This window comes from Globicephala melas, chromosome 5, assembly GCF_963455315.2.
Source record: "Globicephala melas chromosome 5, mGloMel1.2, whole genome shotgun sequence".
NCBI classification, from domain to species: domain Eukaryota; kingdom Metazoa; phylum Chordata; class Mammalia; order Artiodactyla; family Delphinidae; genus Globicephala; species Globicephala melas.
In genome coordinates this window covers 4,526,194-4,546,050 of record NC_083318.1, presented here as the reverse complement: position 1 = coordinate 4,546,050, position 19,857 = coordinate 4,526,194, and the positions used below count along the sequence as shown (strand labels likewise).

At 49.9% G+C, this 19,857-nt stretch overlaps 1 protein-coding gene and 1 long non-coding RNA gene across 4 annotated transcripts in view; both read left to right on the top strand.

Moving 5' to 3' along the window:
* Positions 1–3,495: 3,495 nt before the first annotated feature.
* The window catches only part of LOC132597332 (uncharacterized), a 39,355-nt gene continuing 22,993 nt past the window's right edge, over positions 3,496–19,857 (top strand). For 2 of the 3 annotated variants that reach the window (XR_011377468.1, XR_009563918.1), the window contains exon 1: positions 3,496–3,978. This is a non-coding gene — a long non-coding RNA (uncharacterized lncRNA). The remainder of the gene's footprint in view (positions 3,979–19,857) is intronic. The other variant, XR_011377467.1, reaches the window with a different exon arrangement.
* BLOC1S4 (biogenesis of lysosomal organelles complex 1 subunit 4) lies at positions 14,717–18,014 on the top strand. Its single transcript, XM_030876879.3, has one exon. The coding sequence runs from the start codon at positions 15,751–15,753 to the stop codon at positions 16,402–16,404; it is 654 nt and encodes a 217-aa protein (XP_030732739.1). The 5' UTR covers positions 14,717–15,750; the 3' UTR covers positions 16,405–18,014.

Here is a 19,857-nt window from a genome sequence, read left to right as displayed (position 1 = left end):
CCAGTGGTTAGGACTCAGCACTTCCATTGTTGTGGGCCTGAGTTCAATCTCTGGTTGGGGAACTATGATTCCACAAGCCGCTCAGTGCAGCCAAGAAAAAAAAGAAGAAGAAAGAAAAAAGAGAAAGAGGTCAGAGGAGAATAAGGCATGGGGATGGGTCTTTATTCCCTTTCCCTCACCCTTAGGCTCATGATCAACTTTCTTCCAACTTTCTATAAATGTTCTGCAGACTAGACTTCAAGCCCCACTTCCAACCAGACCCCTCCTGCACTAGTTTTCTATTGCTACTGTAACAAACTACCACAATTTTAGCAGTTCAAAACAACAAAGTTTATTATCACAGTTCTGAAAGCCAGGAGTCCCAGTCAGCTTAGCAGGTTTCTCTGCTTTGGGTCTGACAAGGTCAAAAGCAAAGTGTTAGCTGACTGGCATCTTATCAGGAGGCTCTGGGAAGATTCTGCTTCCAGGCTCATTCAGGGTGTTGGCAGAATCTAGTTCCTAGGGGATGTAGGACTGAGGTCCCCATGTCTTTGCTGGCTGTCGGCTGGGGGTCACCCTCAGTTCCTAGAGGCCTCTCTCTTGTCCTTTTTAAACTCTCAAATTTTCAGTAATGGGCATTTTGGGACTTCCCTGCTGGCCAAGTGGTTAAGAATCTGCCTGCAAATGCAGCGGACACGGGTTCAATCCCTAGTCCTGGAAGATCCCACATGCCACAGAGCAATCAAGCCTGTGCGCCACAACTACTGAGCCTGTGCTCTAGAGCCTGAGAGCCACAACTACTGAGCCCACGTGCCACAACTACTGAAGCCTGCGCGCCTAGAGCCGGTGCTCCACAACAAGAGAAGCCACCGCAATAAGCCCACGCACCACAATGAACAGTAGCCCCCACTTACCACAACTAGAGAAAGCCCGTGCACAGCAGCAAAGACCCAACACAGCCAGAAAAAACAAAAAAACAAAAAGACACATGCACCCCAATGTTCACTGCAGCACTATTTACAATAGCCAGGTCATGGAGGCAACCTAAATGCCCTTTGGCAGACGAATGGATAAAGAAGATGTGGTACATATATACAATGGAATATTACTCAGCTATAAAAAGGAATGAAATTGGGTCATTTTTAGACACGTGGATGGATCTATAGACTGTCATGCCGAGTAAAGTAAGTCAGGAAGAGAAAAACAAATATCGTATATTAACGCATATATGTGGAACCTAGAAAAATGGTACAGATGAACCGGTTTCCAGGGCAGAAATAGAGACACAGATGTAGAGAACAAACGTATGGACACCAAAGGGGGAAGTGGCAGGGGGTGGTGGTGGTGGTGGGATGAATTGGGAGATTGGGATTGACATGTATACACTAATATGTATAAAATGGATAACTAGTAAGAACCTGCTGTATAAAAAAATTAAATAAAACTAAAAAATTCAAAAAAAAAAAAAGAGTTGTGAGTTCAGTTTTATTTGGGGACCTTACTGAGGACTATAGCCTGGGAAACAGTCTCTCAGATGGCTCTTAAGGATCTGCTCCAAAGAGGCAACAGAGGAGCCAGGCTATATACGAATTATTTTCCTGGAAAAAAAACATGTTTCAAATATCAAAAGATTACCACTAATCACAAAGAAAGAGACATCTCAAGTTAATGACTTCAGTGCTTTTCTGTGCATGGGAAGATGCAAGAATCTGAGGTGAATGAAATTTTTCCTTAGATACGTATCTGAACTATCTCGGGGCTGGTATGTCCAAAGCACAAAATCCTTTCTATTTTTCCATCCCGAATTCCTCTCAGGGCACACCACAGTGAGGTGAGGGGGCAACCACAGTGGCTAATGACTTGATCCTTGTATTAACAGAACTGGAATGGCAGACAATATTTTTTTTTGTTTACATGATCCACCGGAAAACTGAGGCCCAAGTCCACAGCACTTGTGCAAGCAGGGCACACACACACACACACACACACACACAGAATCTTTTTTTTTAATGGATCATAAATTTTATTTCAAAATGTAAACGTCGCTAAACACGCATATACGTTAAAACAATAAAATTTACAATTTAGTTAATATTTTTTCTTTTTGCACAGGACATCATTACAATTTAGAATCTATGCCTTACAAAATACATACAAAGTTTTATCCGAGCAAGCCAAGGCCAGACTGGGAATAGTACAACTGTAATACTTCACTGTAGCGATCCAGGATAGACGAAACATGGCCTTCTGAAGCATGGTGTGGTGCTGGTTAAAAAACAACAACAAAAAGTTCCTACAGAAAAGGAAAACGTGTGCTGGATGCAAATGGTCTTGGACCCTTGGATTCTACCTTGGGATTTTGGCAAACAATTCCAGAGAAGCTCCATCAATGGCTTTGAGAGGAGGAGGGGCCCTTTGTACAGAGTCCTGGGGCGGCCGAAACCCCGCGTGCACCCAGCCCACGCACACAGCCATCCCCGGCCCCCCAGGAGCCACAGCGGCCCGCGCCCGACAACCCCTAGCTGCTCAGGACAGTGACGCCTCCACCCCTCAGGGTCCTGGGCACTTGGCGCAAGGGACTCCCCAAGGCAAGGCGAGGCGAGGCGAGGGAGCAAAGCCTCCCACCCACACACCCAGACGGGCACCCGGACCCAGGAATGGACGCCTGCCCCCGGGTGTCTGAGCCACACTGGGAAGTGGCCCCAGGAGGGCAGGCTAGGGAGGGAGGGGTACGGCCTGGGACAGGTGCCCCAGGGCTGAGTGGGAGAGACGGCCTCCACCCAGATCTGTGGTTGCCCGGCAGGCATTCAGCTTGGTTCCCAAACGAGCACGTGCAGCAGCCTGTCGCCACGTCACTAGGAAGACGGCCCGAGCCCTGGGAGAAAGCTGCTCGTGCGGCCCCGCCGGCCTCCAGGCGTCCTGTGTCCCCGACAGGGAATGCGTGGGCACACGATCTTTAGTGTTACCGTGTCTAGGGGCCACGGGGCGAGAACACGAACTTATCACTCATCCCTGACACACAGGGTGCTTAGAGCTCTCCTCGCAGACATTAGTTTGGTAACGATTTCGTTTTAATAAACTCTCCCTGAGGACCCGCTCCGTGCCAGGTGGCTAGGGCTGAGGCGCCAAATCAACCTTTGCTTTGGGGAGTTCAGGGAGGTGGGGAAGGCGGGTAGCCGGGGGCTTCGCAGCCCCTGGTCACAGTGTCTGGTGTAAGTACTTCTAGCGTGGAAAAATCACTATCACAACTCAAGAGTTAAAACCCATGCCCTCAAGACGCAAGGGAAAGGCCGTGACCGGGAAACGGGAAGGGCAGCGACAACAGCACAACCGCCCCCTCCCGCGGGCACGCGCCAGCTCAGTGTTTCCACCCGGGGCGTGGCCGTAAAGGGGTCCCGGCGTGTCGTGAAAGGGGCTGCAAAGCAACAGAGCGTCGGTACACGGGGCGGGGGCCATTTTGGGTGTGGCTTTCGCGGCTTTCAGGCGAAAAGCAAAGCTTTATCAAAAACAAACAAAACTCAAAAACCTGTTGCCCGCTACAGCGGCGCTTCGCGGAGCTCAACCCCGCGCCCAGACCTCGCTGTCGGCCGGCCGCCTTCCCGGGGGCGGTGAGCGGGCCCCGAGGCCGCGGGGCGGTGGCGGCGCGAGGCGGCCCGTAGACGGGAAGCTGGAACGTGCGCCCGACGACGCCTGGGAGAGGTTCCCAGGCCCCGCGCTCCACACCTCCCGCCTGCCCGCCGGGGCGTCGCCGTCCGCGAGCGCGAGCACGTGCGCGCGCATCTGAAGGCGCGCCGGCTGCAGGAGAGGGAGGTGGGGGTCTCGGAGGCCCGCGCCCGGGACCCCGCCCGCAGTGCGGCGCCACGGCGGAAGAGAGGGTGATAAGCCTGTGCGAGGAGGTGGAGGAGGCGGAGGCGGCGGAGGCCGCGCTGACGGCGAGGAGGGCCGCGGACTGCACCGGCGGATGCACGGGAGCGGGTGTGACTGACGACGCGGGGACGGGTGGGCACCAGCCCGCGGGGGTAGGGGAGCCCGGCTCGCCCGGCATCGCAGCCTCCGTGCTAGGCGGCGGGGGCAGAACGAGGATAATACCCCGCTCAGCTTCTCGCTTAGATATCGTTTTATTTTTTTAACGTTGGCAATTAGAAGAAAATGATTTGATATGTTGTTGTGAACCGTAAAGATCCCTTCTAGTAAAATATTTGCAGAATGTGGACCAGCTCAGTCGCTGGGGTGAAAACCCCGGCCGTAGGGCCAAAAAGAGAAGAGGGGGCGCCTTAGAGACCGGCTGCGATGCGCCTGCACCGTCTCAGATGACCTTAGGGCAAGTGGTCGCATTTTGCACGGGTGGTTTCTTGTTTGCCTCCTCGGTATGAGAGTCTTAGAATTTACGTCGTGTTAATGAACTTCCCCCGCTCGTACTCTCGATTATCAGCTGATGGACTCCGTTCAGCTGGTAAGGAGGATGACTGCCTGGAGAGGCCGAAACCAAGAGTCTTTCGTTTTCTCTCCCTACGTTTCTTTCTGCGTTTTCGCCCTGTTGGACACTAAATCTCCAGTACCAGTATGGTAGATGGTTTCAGTATTATATTGTCATATGTGGATTTTGACTGTTAGGTGCATTCAGCTTGGAAAAGACAGCTTTTAAGTAAATGCCGTTACGTAAAGGAACAGGAACAGGGCCTAGATTGTAAACTGCTGTGTGGTCCTATTTTTGTTACTGTGATTTTATTGTATTTTTAAAGTTTGAAAGTGTACTGTTGTGCTTTGCTATTTTTTAATGCTTCCTGGAATTTGGGAGCCAAGAAAGAGACTTGAAGTCAGAGTTCTGCAAGAAAGAATGGGGCTTCCCTGGTGGTGCAGTGGTTGAGAGTCCGCCTGCCGAGGCAGGGGACGCGGGTTCGTGCCCCGGTCCGGGAAGATCCCACATGCCGCGGAGGGGCTGGGCCCGTGAGCCATGGCAGCTGAGCCTGCGCGTCCGGAGCCTGTGCTCCGCAACGGGGGAGGCCACAACAGTGAGAGGCCCGCGTACCGCAAAAAAAAAAAAAAAAAAGAAAAAGGAAGGAAGACACTACTTGGCTGCAGCTGCCGAAGCAAGAACCCAAACCCCAATCAAGGGTGTGGATGCCGCTACTTCGGATAAGATTGAGAAGGCCCAGAGGGCTGTTGGGCACGTCGAGTGGTGGCATGTGAATTGTGGGATTTTGCAGTCCAGCACATCAGTGGAGGGGAGCTGTGTTGCTTTGGTTTTGTTTGTTTGGTTTTTCAGAATTATAATTTTTCTGTGGCATGTTAACTGGTGTACATCTTGTAACCTGTCTGGTGAGTAACCTGAAATGGGGGATGAGTTCTAGGTACTACATGTGTTTGCTGACTTGGGGCTAAAATTATTTCATATAGTATAATTATGGTTTGAGGGGCTCCTCTGCAGAAGCCTGGCAGGGTTGGGGAGGAAAGCATGCAGCTGGCCACGGTAGGCCCCAAACTGATAGTAGGAGGCATCTTCCAGGTTTAGGTGATGTCCAGGCTAGGTCATCAGAGCAGACGTCACAGGGATTGAGGTCAGAGCTCTAGCTTGTCATGATGAAGTTCATTGGCTCGGAAAAACAAATGCTGAAAGCCAGTTTTTAGAGTCTTTGTGCAAATGACCAAAGCCACTGAGTTGGTCAAGAAAAGTTGAGATAAACTTTTTTCAGAATGAAAGTGGCTCCTTGATTGTTGTCATTGTCAAAAGGAGGTCAGATACTTCTGGTTTGGGAAATGTGTTCAAATTGAGTGTCCCCAGGTACTGGGGAACATCAGGGAACGAAGTGCTTGTACCCTTGGATCTCACATTCGTAAGAAACTTAGAACAGTGCCTGACTGTAGTAAGGCAGGGGGAGAAATAACACTGATAGTGGTAAGTTCTGTAGAAAAAGCAAGAAGGGGGCTCTGGAAGATAGGGTGCTGGGGCCGCACTGCTGTCTTATAGAGGATGGTCAGGTGACATCTCTGATATAGTGACATCTGGGCAAAGATGGGTGTGTGGAATATACACAGGGCTATCTAGGGAAAGGACACTCCAGGCAGGCGGACAAGCAGGGCAGAGAGGCGAGGAACAGCCTGAGCCCCGAGTGCTGTGGGACAAGGCAGTAGACGGTGGGCAGAAGGAGCACTTTGGGAAGCAGTTTGAGGGTTTAACCAGAGGAGTGACAGGATCTGACCACATGCGCAGAGGCTGTCCAGCTGCCGTGTTGAAAATTGATCACTGTGAGTAGAGCAAGGATGAGAGTGAGGGAAGCAGCCCGCGGAGAGCTGGGGTACTTGGGGGCCGAGTGGTCGCTGCGGCGCGGGCACGTGTGTGGACTGCATCCCGAAGGCGGTGCAGATGGGATACGCTGAGGGCCTGGGTGTGGATGTGCGAGGATTCGACCATGGTTCTGGGCCTCATGGCCTGAGCGCCTGTTTAGAGCGGTCATGTCATTTGTCAAACCGAGGCAGTTTTGAAAGTGAAAGGTGTTGGGAACTCCCTGGCAGGCCAGTGGTTAGGGCTCCGAGCTTTCACTGCAGAAAGCACGAGTTTGATCCCTGGTTGGGGAACTAAGACCCCACAGGCCGCGAGGCACAGTGAAAAATGGGGAAAAAAGAAAAGAAAACAAAAGAGAGTGAAGGGTGGCCCTAGTAGTAATTAGTGTGGGATCATAAGTGTAAACCAGGACAGCTGAAGGCATCGAAGAGGTTTGGATACCCCGTGTTTATGCTGCGGTGGGAGCACTGAGGAGAGAGTCACCTGAGCATCGGGGAGTCTGAGGGAAAAAGCTTTCAGACCCAAGGACTCTTGGTCTGGGCCTGGAAGCATAGGCACAACTGCCCAGGCCCAGGGACTAAGGGTACAGTACGGACCCTGGGGTCCATAGGCAGGTAGAAGCGTGGCATGGTGGGGAGGGCTTTGGGGTGTTGTGAGAGAACAGGGAGGCAATGAGAGACATAGGAAGTGTGGCTGTGGAGGTCTTCATACGGCTTTGAAGAGTTTAAACTTGATTCTGTGTGTGTCCATGCTTCTCCACCTGGGGTCTTGTGTTCTGCGCTGTACCTAGATGCGCTGTAGGGTACCTGTTGCCAAGGAATGTATTGATGCATTCTGAATAGTCAACTTACTTGAATGTTTGACAGAAAAAGTATTTTTTTAGTTTTTAAAATGACACACCACTGGCTAAGGAAGTTTCCCACTTGGAGCTGCTTCTTGCCCTGTCCTGAGCCTCTGGAGCAATGCTGATATTCAAACTTAAAGTGCATCTGAACCCCTGGGGCCTTGTTAAAATGCAGCTTCTAATCCTGTGGTTAAGAACCTGACTTAGGCATTTCTCACAAGCTCCCAAGTAATGGCATTGCTGCTGGTTCAGGTACCATGCTTCGGGTAGCAAGGCCTTCTGAAGTTAAGGGTGGTTTGCTGAAAACTTTTGAAAAGCAGAGTAATGGAGACCCATGGAAAGGTTTGAGTAGGTCAACAACACTTTCCTGTTTGTGGTTTAGAAAATGCAAATATGGTCACAGAAAATGGACAGGGCAGGGGTGTGCAGTGAAGGTGGAGGTGTCACTGCGGTAATTGCACAGAAGGGAAATGAGGGCCTGACCCACCTCCCTTCCCTAACTTCCTGTACCTACTTGTGATGTCTGTCAGAATTGGAACTGCAGCCACCAGTTTCAGATCCATCCCGCCGCCCAAGTCTGTCATCCTTGCTTAGTGAAAGGGTGATTGTGTCTGGTGCCATGGGTTACCCAGTGAATAATACCCGGGACCATTGTGAACACAGCCAAACAGGGCGGGGGGTGCTAGAGTTGAGGACTGAGGGTCTGCACGTGGCCTCTCTAGGGGGGGACCCTACCCTCCATGGTCCCTGTCCTGGCCAGACAGTGGATGACGGTGCAGCAGTGTCAAGTGGAAAAGGGCAGCTGGTGGAAATACGGGGAATTCTTTGTGAGTCCCTATATTTGATATGGTGTCTGTTGAGGCAAGCATGCTTTTAATTCAAAGAAATACTTTTCTTTTCTTTTCTTTTTTTTTTTGCGGTACGCGGGCCTCTCACTGTTGTGGCCTCTCCCGTTGCGGAGCACAGGCTCTAGACGCGCAGGCTCAGCGGCCATGGCTCACGGGGCCCAGCCGCTCCGCGGCATGTGGGATCTTCCCAGACCGGGACACGAACCCGTGTCCCCTGCGTCAGCAGGTGGACTCTCAACCACTGCGCCACCAGGGAAGCCCCATTTCCTTTCTTTAATAAGTGGTAATTGGGATTGTAACCTTTGCTTTCAGCAAACTCATGAAGGGGGAAATCAGTCTTAGGATATGAGTGGCATGGGATAGGTCAAATTCGAAGATCACTCAAGGGGCCAAAAGTGAAAACAGCATTGATCCTGTTTCTGCTGTTACCCCCCGAGCTGAGTTCCTATACCTGCTGGCCAATAACAGGATATTGGGTGTGTGAAATGAGAAGCAAAAGTCTGTCTGAACAAGAATCTACTTGGGATCAGGCACTTAACACACTTACCTCATTTTCACACATTTCAGGTGTCATTTTATTATCATTGTTCGGGTGGGGAAACTTGGGCTGAAAAAACTCTCAGGAGCTTGCCCAGGAGCATTGAACTGACTGACGCCAGAGCTATTTCCATAACATCAGCTGGCACCTGGCGCACCTCTGCCTCTTGTCTCAGCAACCTGGTCTTCAGCAGTTTTCTAAACAGCAGTCCACGATGCTGAGCGCTCTATAGAGGGATGCAGCAGTGAGCACGGGTTGGCCTCGAGGATGTTGGGAATAGACTGTGATGGACCCTGTCTAGGCTGAGGAGAAGTGTGAGGAATCCCTGGGGCTTGGTGGGATTAGGGAGCCCAAATGCAGGCGTCCCTCCTTCTACTGAGGTCCCACGTTCCAGGTGTCTGCTGAGTCTCCAGCAGACACTGACCAGCTCGTTTCATAGAGTGCGTTCGCTTATGTATTTGTTCAGTTATTCATTCAGCAAATATTTTGCTGGCGATGTACTAGGTCCCTGGGACACCGCCAAGCAGTTGGTTCCCTAGTGAGAGTCACTGACCTGTTCATTCGCACACTGGAATATACATGGGAGAGCTAATATGTGCTCGACATTGTAGCCCCAACTCTTCCACAGCTGCTGCCTTCAAAGGGCTTGTACCACAGTGGGTGAGATGGCCAGTTTAACAGACCCTGCCACAGTGAGTGAGAAGTGCTGAGACTGAGCAAGTGGGGGGGTGGGAAACAGGAAGGCAGCATTTAACCCAGCCAGGGCGTGGGGAAGGCTCTAGATGATGGAAACTGTATGGAGAGGTGGGCAGGGGAGAGGAGAAGGTGTGTGGAAGGTTCCAATCTGAGTGGCCCCCATCCTCTTAGTACAGAACTGCTGAGGCTCTGCATCTGGGTGTTTCCTCAGCTAAGCTAGTCCCTTGGACAAAGGCATTTTGGGTCTTGGGCACCATGATGGTGAACTGACGACAGCTAGGTGCATGAAATTTGCACCTTGGGACCCAAGGGCAGTATCTGCTGTCTGAGCCCAGCAGGAGGGAAGATGCTCAGGGGAAGAGCTCCTGACTCAGCTGACGGTACAGCAGACAGTGGGTGGCGCAGACGGCATGGGTTGGGATCGGAGGGCCAGTTCCACTCTCGGCTCTGCCCCTTGCTTATTAATGTGTCACCTTGGACCAGTGACCGTCTCTTTCTGAGCCAAAAAAAATGATGGTTTTGCACTGTCTTGTCTTTGAGCTTTCTTGGGGAGTTGGCATTCCATTTGTTCGAGATTCCTGTAAAGTAACCAGCCACCTCGTGGACAATGTTAGCCCTGCCCCTTGAGGCGGAGCTTGGAGAACAGGTGTCTCAGGCCCTTTCGTAGTCTCTCGGGAATTTATTTTTATGGTCCAGCTACACTGGGACTTCCAAATAGGTTCTGTATTTGGACTTAGAGTTTCGTTAGGTGGCAGAAGATGCCTGGGTTCCAGGGAGACCCTGAGACATTCTTTCCAACTGGAAAAAGGCTACTGGACAAATGCCGCCCCACGGTCATCTGGTAATACCCATGACTTCATTCTTGGTTAGTTAAAGGCATCCTGAACTTGGGGCGGGCTGCACAGTCATTCTTACCATTTATTCAGTGTCCTGTACGTCACACCCATTTCACCCACATTCCTTACCTCCCACAGCCATAGTTGCATAAATACTCAGAGAAGAATGGATGAGAGTTCCTTAATGTGGCCCCTTAAATCATCCCTGTCTGATGTCCCAAGTCTTCTTACCTGCCTGAGCAGTCAGTCACGCAGGGAGAGGCTTTGTGGTGGTCACCTACTCTAGTGGTGGATTTGTCCATCTCTCATTGTAGGTCTGTCAATGTTTTTTGGGTTTTTTTTTTAGTTTTTATATTTATTTTTTTGGCTGCGTTGGGTCTTCATTGCTGCGCGCAGGCTTTCTCTAGTTGCGGTGAGCTGGAGCTCCTCATTGCGGTGGCTTCTCGTTGCAGAGCATAGGGTCTAGGCGCGCGGGCTTCAGTAGTTGTGGCGCACAGGCTTCAGTAGTTGTGGCGCACAGGCTCTAGAGTTCAGGCTCAGTAGTTGTGGTGCACGGGCTTAGTTGCTGCACGGCATGTGGGATCTTTCTGGACCAGGGCTCGAACCCGTGTCCCCTGCACTGGCAGGCGGATTCTTAACCACTGTGCCATCAGAGAAGTGCAAGGTCTGTCCGGTTTTTGTTTGTTTGTTTTTAAAGACCTTTTTTTTAAAAAATTTATTTTTGGCTGCCTTGGGTTTTCGTTGCTGCGCACGGGCTTTCTCTAGTTGCGGCGAGCGGGGTCTACTTTTCGTTGCTGTGCGCGAGTTTCTCATTGCAGTGGCTTCTCTTGTTGCAGAGCAAGGCTCTAGGTGCATGGGCTTCAGTAGTTGTGGCCGCACGGGCTCAGTAGTTGTGGCTCGTGGGCTCTAGAGCGCAGGCTCCGTAGTTGTGAGCACATTTATCCACAAAAAGATATATTGAAGATGGGACTTTCTTGGTGGCTCACAACTACGGAGCCTGCGCTCTTGAGCCAAAACTACTGAGCCCATGTGCCACAACTACCGAAGCCCATGCCCCTAGAGCCCGTGCTCAGCAACAAGAGAAGCCACCACAATGAGAAGCCTATGCACCACAACAAAAAGTGGCCCCCTCTCGCCACAACTAGAGAAAGCCCTCATGCAGCACCGAAGATCCAGTGCAGCCAAAAATATAAATAAATAAATAAATTTATTTATTTTTAAAAAGATGTATAGAAGAATATTCATAGGAGCTTTTTATAATAGCCCTAAAGCTAAAACAACATAAATGTTTATCAGCCAGAGAATAAGTAAAACAAATAAATTATAGTATATTCCTTCAATGGTAGATTAATTGTCTATTGCTGCATAACAGGTTACCCCCAAATTTAGCAGCTGAAAACAACATATCTATTATCTCACATAGTTTCAGCTTAGGACATTTAATTAGGCTGCAGTCATCACTGGGCTTGAATGGGGTTGAAGGATCCACTTCCTGTTGTTACTGGAAGGAGGCTGTTTTTTGCTGGCTGTTGGTTAAAGACCTCAATTCCTTGCTATGTAGTTTCTCAATAGATGTCCACAGGAAGTCAGAGCAAGTGATTTGAGAGAAAGAGATGAGACAGGCTGGGACCTGGGACCCTTTGCTGCTGTGTGCACACCTGGGCAGACATCTCCTCCAGCAACAAAATACAAAGAAAAAGTAACTGCATGTCCTGCCAATGCAGGGGACATGGGTTTGAGCCCTGGTCCGGGAAGATCCCACATGCTGTGGAGCAACTAAGCCTGTGCGCCACAACTACTGAAGCCCACGCGCCTAGAGCCCGTGCTCTGCAACAAGAGAAGCCACCGCAGTGAGAAACCCAAGCACTGCAGTGAAGAGTAGCCCCCGCTCGCCGCAACTAGAGGAAGCCCGCGCGCAGCAACGAAGACCCAATGCAGCCAAAAATAATTAATTAATTAATTTAAAAAAAAAAGAAAACTGCATGCATGTGCAGTTGGGACAAGTTATGGACAACAAGATACAAAAAGACCGAAAACCCAGCTGCCAATTCTGAAGAGCCGGGAGCAAAAGCAGGGTACCGAGCACACCCCCTGCACTCAACCCCACCTAAGGGGTGGGCAAACCTCCTAAGCCACCCCTCCAGCTGACCCCAGGACACACCTCTACCCTCACCCCATATAAGGAAGCAGCTCGCCCCCTGCCCCACCCCGGGGAGCGAGCAAGGGAACTTGTTACTTGTTCTCCCTACTGCTGCAGCAGAAACCTCAATAAAGCCTTGCCTGAATTTCTTATCTGGCCTCTTATCAATGTCTGTAGATCAAGGAGGCCAAGAACCCTGGTGAGTAACAATAACACAACTCCTCTTACGACCTAATCCCTAAGTCACACACCACCACTTCTGCGTTTTTCTATTTATTATGAACAAGTCACTATGTCCAGTACACACTCAACAGGAAGGAATACTCAAGAGTGTGAACAACAAGAGATGGAGATCATTGGGGCTCATCTTGAAGGCTGGCTACCACAGTCTGCTCTCTGGCCACTAACGATTCATGTCCCTCCCAACATGCAAGCCGCACCCCCACCCAAAGGCCCCCAAAGTTACATCCTATTGTAGCCACATCTCCAAGTCCAGAATTTTGCTCTGTAGGTCAGATGTGGATGATCGTAGTTTCTTAGCTCCAGCACCTAGACTACAGTGCTACTCGATCTGTAGAACTTTAAAGAGACAAGTTATATGCCCCTGACACATCCAGTATACAATTGTGGGACAGGCATAGGATAACCATTACAAACATTGCTATTCAAATAAGGGGTGAAATGGGAGGCACAAAGGAGTCACTGGGGCACAGTAATTCTGCAGTTCAGTCTCAGAGTCTACGAATGGCTCTCAACTCTATCATCTGGGCTCTTGGTTCCGCCCTTTGAATCATACTTCCTTTTTCATGATAGGTAGTATGTATTTACAGATGAGTAATTTCCTCAGCATGCTTCATGCTTCTAGAAATTTGGGGTGTCCAGAGGCGTTTCATTTTGTACCATCTCTGTCCCTTCTAGCTGCGGTGTTTCTTCTAATATGATGGTCTTAAAATACTTCATAGGTTTCCTTTGAATCTCATTGGGGTTCACTCTATTGGACCAAAGACCCTATTGTTTGAGAGTCTCTGAGGCACATCTTCAATCTCTTTAAAGAGTTGCTATTCTGGGGCTTCCCTGGTGGCGCAGTGGTTGAGAATCCGCCTGCCAATGTAGGGGACACAGGTTCGATCCCTGGTCCGCGAAGATCCCACATGCCGTGGAGCAACTAAGCCCGCGAGCCACAACTACTGAGCCTGCGTGCTGCAGCTACTGAAGCCCGTGCGCCTAAAGCCCGTGCTCCACAACAAGAGAAGCCACCACAGTAAGCTGCTCACCGCAACTAAGAGCAGCCCCCGCTCACTGCAACTAGAGAAAGCCTGCGTGCAGCAATGAAGACCCAACACAGCCAAAAATAAATAAAATAAAGTTTAAAAAAAAGAGTTGTTCTGACTGAATGGTACTTTGAGCTGCCATCTTTGATTTTTCTGAGTTTTTTAAAAAAGATTTTACAACATTTGCCTCTCTGTTTTCTAAGTTTTCCCCATTCAACCCATAATGATTGATCAACTGGAAAATGGGAGGAAATTTTTTAGACAAAGATGATGTTTTCTTATTTAACAATAAATTGGGCAATCAAAGGGGAGGGGGTTTGATGAATTACAATTACTTTTAGGGCAGGACAAGAAAAAATTTTTAAATACAGTTCTCTCTCTGCCTATGTGGGCCACTATCCCTCTTTAGTATGCATTGTGCATCTGCATTTTACAGTAACAAGATTCCCTTAGAAGATGCAGGAGTGCCTGCTTGCCAAAAAAATAAAAAAGCAATTTTCTCCTGGCACTAGCGAGGTAACTCCTTAGGAGAAAACATTCCTCTTCAATCCTGTAAGGCAGGGGTCCCCAACCCCACCGGTCCTTGGCCTGCTAGGAACCGGGCTGCACAGCAGGAGATGAGCGGCAGGCCAGTGAGCGAAGCTTCGCCTGCCGCTCCCCGCCGCTCGCCGTCGCTCGCGTTACCACCTGAAGCATCCCATGCCCCCGTCCGTCTCCCATGAAACCGGTCCCTGGTGCCCAAAATGTTGCAGACCGCTGCCGTTAGGGGTCATGATGACCCACTGCTTGCCTTGCACGTGCAGATCTGGGCTATGTAAACCGTCAATATGTTACTTTGATGTATAATCCTTTGTCTCAAAACCATATAATTGTGCTTTGACTTCTAAAAGGTGGAACAGTTCTCAGAGCTTTCTGAAAGACTGTCTCCCAGGTTATAATCCTCAGGTTGGCTCAGATAAAATTTTCCATTTCTTTCTTTGATTGACTGTTGATTAAGAGGTATTTTACAGTCACAACTCCTTGTTTTTTTCTGGCAGTACCCTGGATTTGATCTTTACTATAAAGCTATTTCTTAATTTTGTTTCTTTTTTAAAAAGATTTTTTTGATGTGGCCCATTTTTAAAGTCCTGTCACAATATTGCCTCTGTTCCACGCCTTGGCTTTTTTTTTTTTTTGGCCACAAGGCATGCGGGATCCCAGCTCCCCAACCAGGGATCGAACCCGCACCCCCTTCATTGGAAGGTGAAGTCTTAACCACTGGACCGCCAGGGAAGTCCCTAATTTTGTTTCTTTATTTTAGCCATCTGGAGAGGCTGAGAACTTTCAAAGTCATCAAGAATATCAAGGTTTGGAAATTCCCTGGCGGTCCAGTGGTTAGGACTCTGTCCTTCCATTGCAGGGGGCACAGGTTCGATCCCTGGTCGGGGAACTAAGATCCCACGAGTCGCGCGGCCAAAAAAAGAAAAAAAAAAAAATCAAGGTTTAACAGACCTTCCTTTTGCTTATCTCACTTCTCTTTCATTTAACTATAAACAGCAAGAAGAAACTAGGGATAGCAGCCGGGAGACCGTCATGGTTCCTGGACATGTTCTATATCTTGACCTGGTTGGAGGTTATGTGGTTGTATGGATATGTAAAAAATAATCAATGTGTACACTTAAGATACACAAACTTTATTGTATTCCCGTTACACGTTCTTATTTATTTATTTTTGGCTGCATTGGGTCTTCGTTGCTGCGCGTGGGCTTTCTCTAGTTGCAGCGAGCAGGGACTGCTCTTCGTTGCGGTGCACAGGCTTCTCATTGCGGTGGCTTCTCTTGTTGCAGAGCACGGGCTCTAGGCGCGCGGGCTTCAGTAGTTGTGGTATGTGTGATCAGCAGTTGTGGCTCGCGGGCTCTAGAGCGCAGACTCAGTAGTTGTGGCGCACGGGCTTAGTTGCTCCGCATCATGTTGGATCTTCCCGGACCAGGGCTCAATCCCTTGTCCCCTGGATTGGCAGGCGGATTCTTAACCACTGCGCCACCAGGCAAGTCCCAACACGTTGGGTTTTTTTTTTCCCCAACACGTTCATGTTTTTTTCCGACACGCTCTGAGCGTGAGCACCTGTGCGCGGGAGAGCGCCGCGCGCGTGCATGAGCGTTCCGAGGCTGGAAGCAGAGATGGGTGCGCGTGCACATGCGCGGGGCAGAGGAGGCCAGTAGCAAGGGCGGGTGTACGTGCTCGCGCAGAGGCTGGAAGTAGTGCTGCGTGCTCTGCGTGCGCATGCGCGCGCAGAGGCTGGAAGCGGGGCTGGTGTTCCGGGTCAGTTGCGAGACATGGAAGGTTTCGCGGAGGGCAGCAGGCTGCCGTGCGAGGGGCCGGCCGAGGAGGCCGAGCCCCAGGTGGCGGCCTGGAGCGGGGACAGCGGTAATGTGTCCCAGAGCCACAGCAGCGCGTCGGTGCCGTGGGAGGATGAGGGCCCGGAGTCGGGCGCGCCCAGCCGGGACTTGCCGCTGCTGCGCCGCGCCGCCTCGGGCTACGCCGCCTGCCTGCTGCCTGGCGCGGGGGCGCGGCCCGAGGTCGAGGAGCTGGACGCGAGCCTGGAGGACCTGCTCACCAGGGTGGACGAGTTTGTGGGCATGCTGGACATGCTGCGCGGCGACTCCTCCCACGTGGTCAGCGAGGGCGTGCCTTGCATTTACGCCAAGGCCACCGAGATGCGGAGAGTGTACAGCAAGATCGACCGGCTGGAGGCCTTCGTCGGGATGATCGGCGCCAGTGTAGCCAGGCTGGAGGAGCAGGTCTCCAGGGCGGAGGCCGAGCTGGGGACGTTCCCCAGTACGTTCAGGAAGCTCCTGCGCACAATGAATGTGCCCTCCTTCTTCAACAAGGCGCCCTCCAGCAGGTCCCAGGGGACCAGCTACGAACCCCCCGTCGTGTTTCGAACCGAAGACCACTTTCCTTGTTGCAGCGAAAGATCTCAGGTCTGAGTCCGCGGGACAGCGCTGCCAGAGGACGGGTCTGAAATTCTCTCGAGTAGTAATCAAACCAGTTGAAAATCCTGTAACTAGACATACATGATGTTGGAGTATGGAATTGTAGAGTTTATTTTTTGCACACTTGATTTCTCAGTATCTTCATCATTTCACGAAGGATGTGTGATTTTCTACGCCTTCCAGTTCAAACTTGAAGCTTCAAAGCTGCTTGGTGGGGGGCATCGGGGAAGCAAAATGAATGAACTTACCCGGGCACTGTGGCAGAACCGTTATTTTTATGGATTTTACAGCTCAACTAACAGTATTACCTTTTCAAGATTTGTATATTTGTATACCCTTAGGAAAACTGAGCCTTTAAAGCCTTGTTAATTCGATCCTAATAGTGATTCAGTTTTCAATAGCTTACTTCTAGGATAGGTGGTAAGTTATTTAAAATTATATTAAACTTTCCATATAATGGATTGCAAACCGAAGGAAATTATACAATTTCTGAGAAAACGTATTGATTTATTGCAACTCATTCTGAAGTTTTTTTGAAAGTATGACCTCACAGTCTAAGTCTGTCCATAGCAAACGTGTCTATATATGATTCCCAACGTTTGGTTTATAATTAAATATTAATAAAATTTAAATTTTATTGGAAAGGGTTTCCATCTGAAAAGGACTGTACGTACTTTCCTTTTTGCTTGTTTGAAAATAGACATGTTGAGTATGCGATTTAAGGAGTGGGATAAAGAAAGTTCACAGCATTAAATATTTATTTCTCCTCAAAGTGAACAGTTAAATTATTTGTGTGGTAATATGACTGGTATTAGGATTTTGTTCTTTCACCCTGACCACGTGGAATCTTAAAGATCCCTTGCAGGTACAACAGGCTTTGATGTTGATTTTAATCTCTTTTATAAGGTGGTCCTCCTAGGTAGTAGAACTCAAGCATAGAGCTTAGGTTGCTTTTGTGTCATGTATCATAGATCTTTGAGGTTTGTAAAGTAGGTGTATTCTCAGCTGTGCATCGTGAAAAATCTGATTGTGTAATCTCCGACCTTAGCTTTCATGGATCTTCTGTGTCACACATTTATATATATATATATATTTTTTTTTAATTTATTTTATTTTCGGCTGCGTTGGGTCTTCATTGCTTTGCGCAAGCTTTCTCTAGTTTCGGCGAGCGGAGGCTACTCTTCATTGTGGTGCGCGGGCTTCTCATTGTGGTGGCTTCTCTTTTTGCAGAGCACGGGCTCTAGGTGCGTGAGCTCAGTAGCTGTGGCTCACGGGCTCTAGAGCGCAGGCTCAGTAGTTGTGGCACACGGGCTTGGTTGCTCCGCGGCATGTGGGATCTTTCCAGACCAGGGCTTGAACCCGTGTCCCCTGCATTGGCAGGCGGATTCTTAACCACTGCGCCACCAGGGAAGCCCTGGAAGATAATTTACATCATTATCTGTGCACCTTATATCTAAGGGACCTTGGGTTCTGAAATTCTCTTAGTCGTTCGGTGTTGTTTCTGAGGTTTCTACTAGAGATTAGTGCAGGGCCTCATTGGGAATGGGGACTGGAAGCTGGTTTGCATAGTACAAGACAGATGTTAGACCCAGGTCATTTTTCTGTCTCCAGAATGGAGGTTGGGGGAGCCAGGCACACCCCGCTCTGTTTGGCACTGCCCCCTTCACCTTCTCCTGGTTCCCTCCTCTCCCACTCCTGACCAGCTGGAGAGTTAAGAGGGCCCTTCTGGATCTCAGAAAACTGTCCTTCCACCTCTTGTGAAGTCAGTAGCAAAGTTGGGAGGGAGGCCCCCAGTGCTGAGGCTGGGGGAGAGCGGGGTGTGTTGTCATTCTGGTGACTCCTGCAGACTGTGTCTGCTGCCGGGGTCTAGAGTTCCCCCACCTTCTAGAAGAATAAGCAGGGATGGGCATGGGGTCGCATAAAGGCTGAGAGGAGCACACCACCCGTCACCCTAGAGACGATTAGCTTTTTTTTTTTTTAATTTTAATTGGAATCTAGTTGATGTACAATGTTGTGTTTCTGCTGTACAGCACAGTGAATCAGCTATACGTATACATAAAACCACTGTATTTTTTAGATTCTTTTCCCATATAGGTCATTACAGAGTATTGAGTAGAGTGCCCTGTGCAATTAGCTTGTTCTTCATTCCTACAGCCAAGAGCACAGTAGCCACTTAGAGATTTCAGGAGTACCTAGGACATCCCCTCGTGCGTCCAAAGGCAGCCTCGGGCGTACAGGAGTCGCCCTGGAAGCACACATAAAATTGGGTGCTATTTATTCACACGTAAAATTCACACATGTGGGACTTCCTTGGTGGCGCAGTGGCAAAGACTCCACGCTCCCAATGCAGGGGGTCCGGCTTCGATCCCTGGTCAGGGAACTAGATCCCACATGCATGCTGCAACTAACAGTTCGCATGCCACAACTAAGGAGCCCACATGCAGCAACTAAGACCCAGAACAACCAAATAAAAAAATAAATAAAATTCACACGCGAAATAAGGTGGTTAAGTACCTTGTGGCTTTTTATCCTCCAAGCCAGAACTTTCAGGAATATGAGCCTTGGACCATATGTGAGGAGGTGTGTCCATCATGAACCTGAGAGTAGGGGTCCTGGAGTCACACAGCTCGGGACATACGAAGGACATACTGAGAGGAAAAAACTAATAATGGTCTGAACTTAAAGTTTTAAACTAGCTTAGCTAAACAGCTGTCAGAAGGGACAGCATAGGAAGAGGTGAAGCGTTATTTCGTAAGGATTTCTTCCAACTGCTGAAAGTGACTAAGGAGAAAGGTGGGCTCAGGGTGGCAGATGGGATCCACGTCACCAGCCGTCCTTGGCTGTGACACAAGTAACAAGCAAGTACAGCGCAGCTGCAATTCTCAACTTGTTACTGACTTAGGAAGAGGTGGAAGGACAGTTTTCTGAGATCCAGAAGGGCCCTCTTAACTCTCCAGCTGGTCAGGGGTGGGAGAGGAGGGAATCAGGAGAAGGTGAAGGGGGCAGTGCCAGCTAGAGCGGGGTGTGCCTGGCCCCCCCCCAACCTCCATTCTGGAGACAGAAAAATGACCTTGGGCCAACATCTGTCCTGTCTGCCTCGTCACCCCTGCTTTCTTTACCAGGAACTTTGCCTCATGAACTCATGGCAGTATCTTCTGAAGACTTTGACTAGGAGTGATGTGCTGTGAATAGTAAGAGCGCACATCCAATTCATCAGTGTGCCTCCCAGCACCCCCGAAAACATCCTCAGTGCGTCCTCTGTGTCTGTCCCCACCGCCGCCCCGTCTCACCTGGGCCACTCAGCCCTCTCTTAAGTGGTTTCCTGCTTCCCCCATCCCCTCTCCAAGCCACTTTTCATATAGCACACAGCGGCACAAGGGGTCTTTCCAGAAATCAAATACACTTGAGTTTTACCTGAAACGCCCATCAGTGTCTCTTGTTATGTTT

Excerpts from the sequence above, each read along its gene's own strand:
- BLOC1S4 (XM_030876879.3), top strand. The coding sequence starts at position 15,751 with ATGGAAGGTTTCGCGGAGGGCAGCAGGCTGCCGTGCGAGGGGCCGGCC.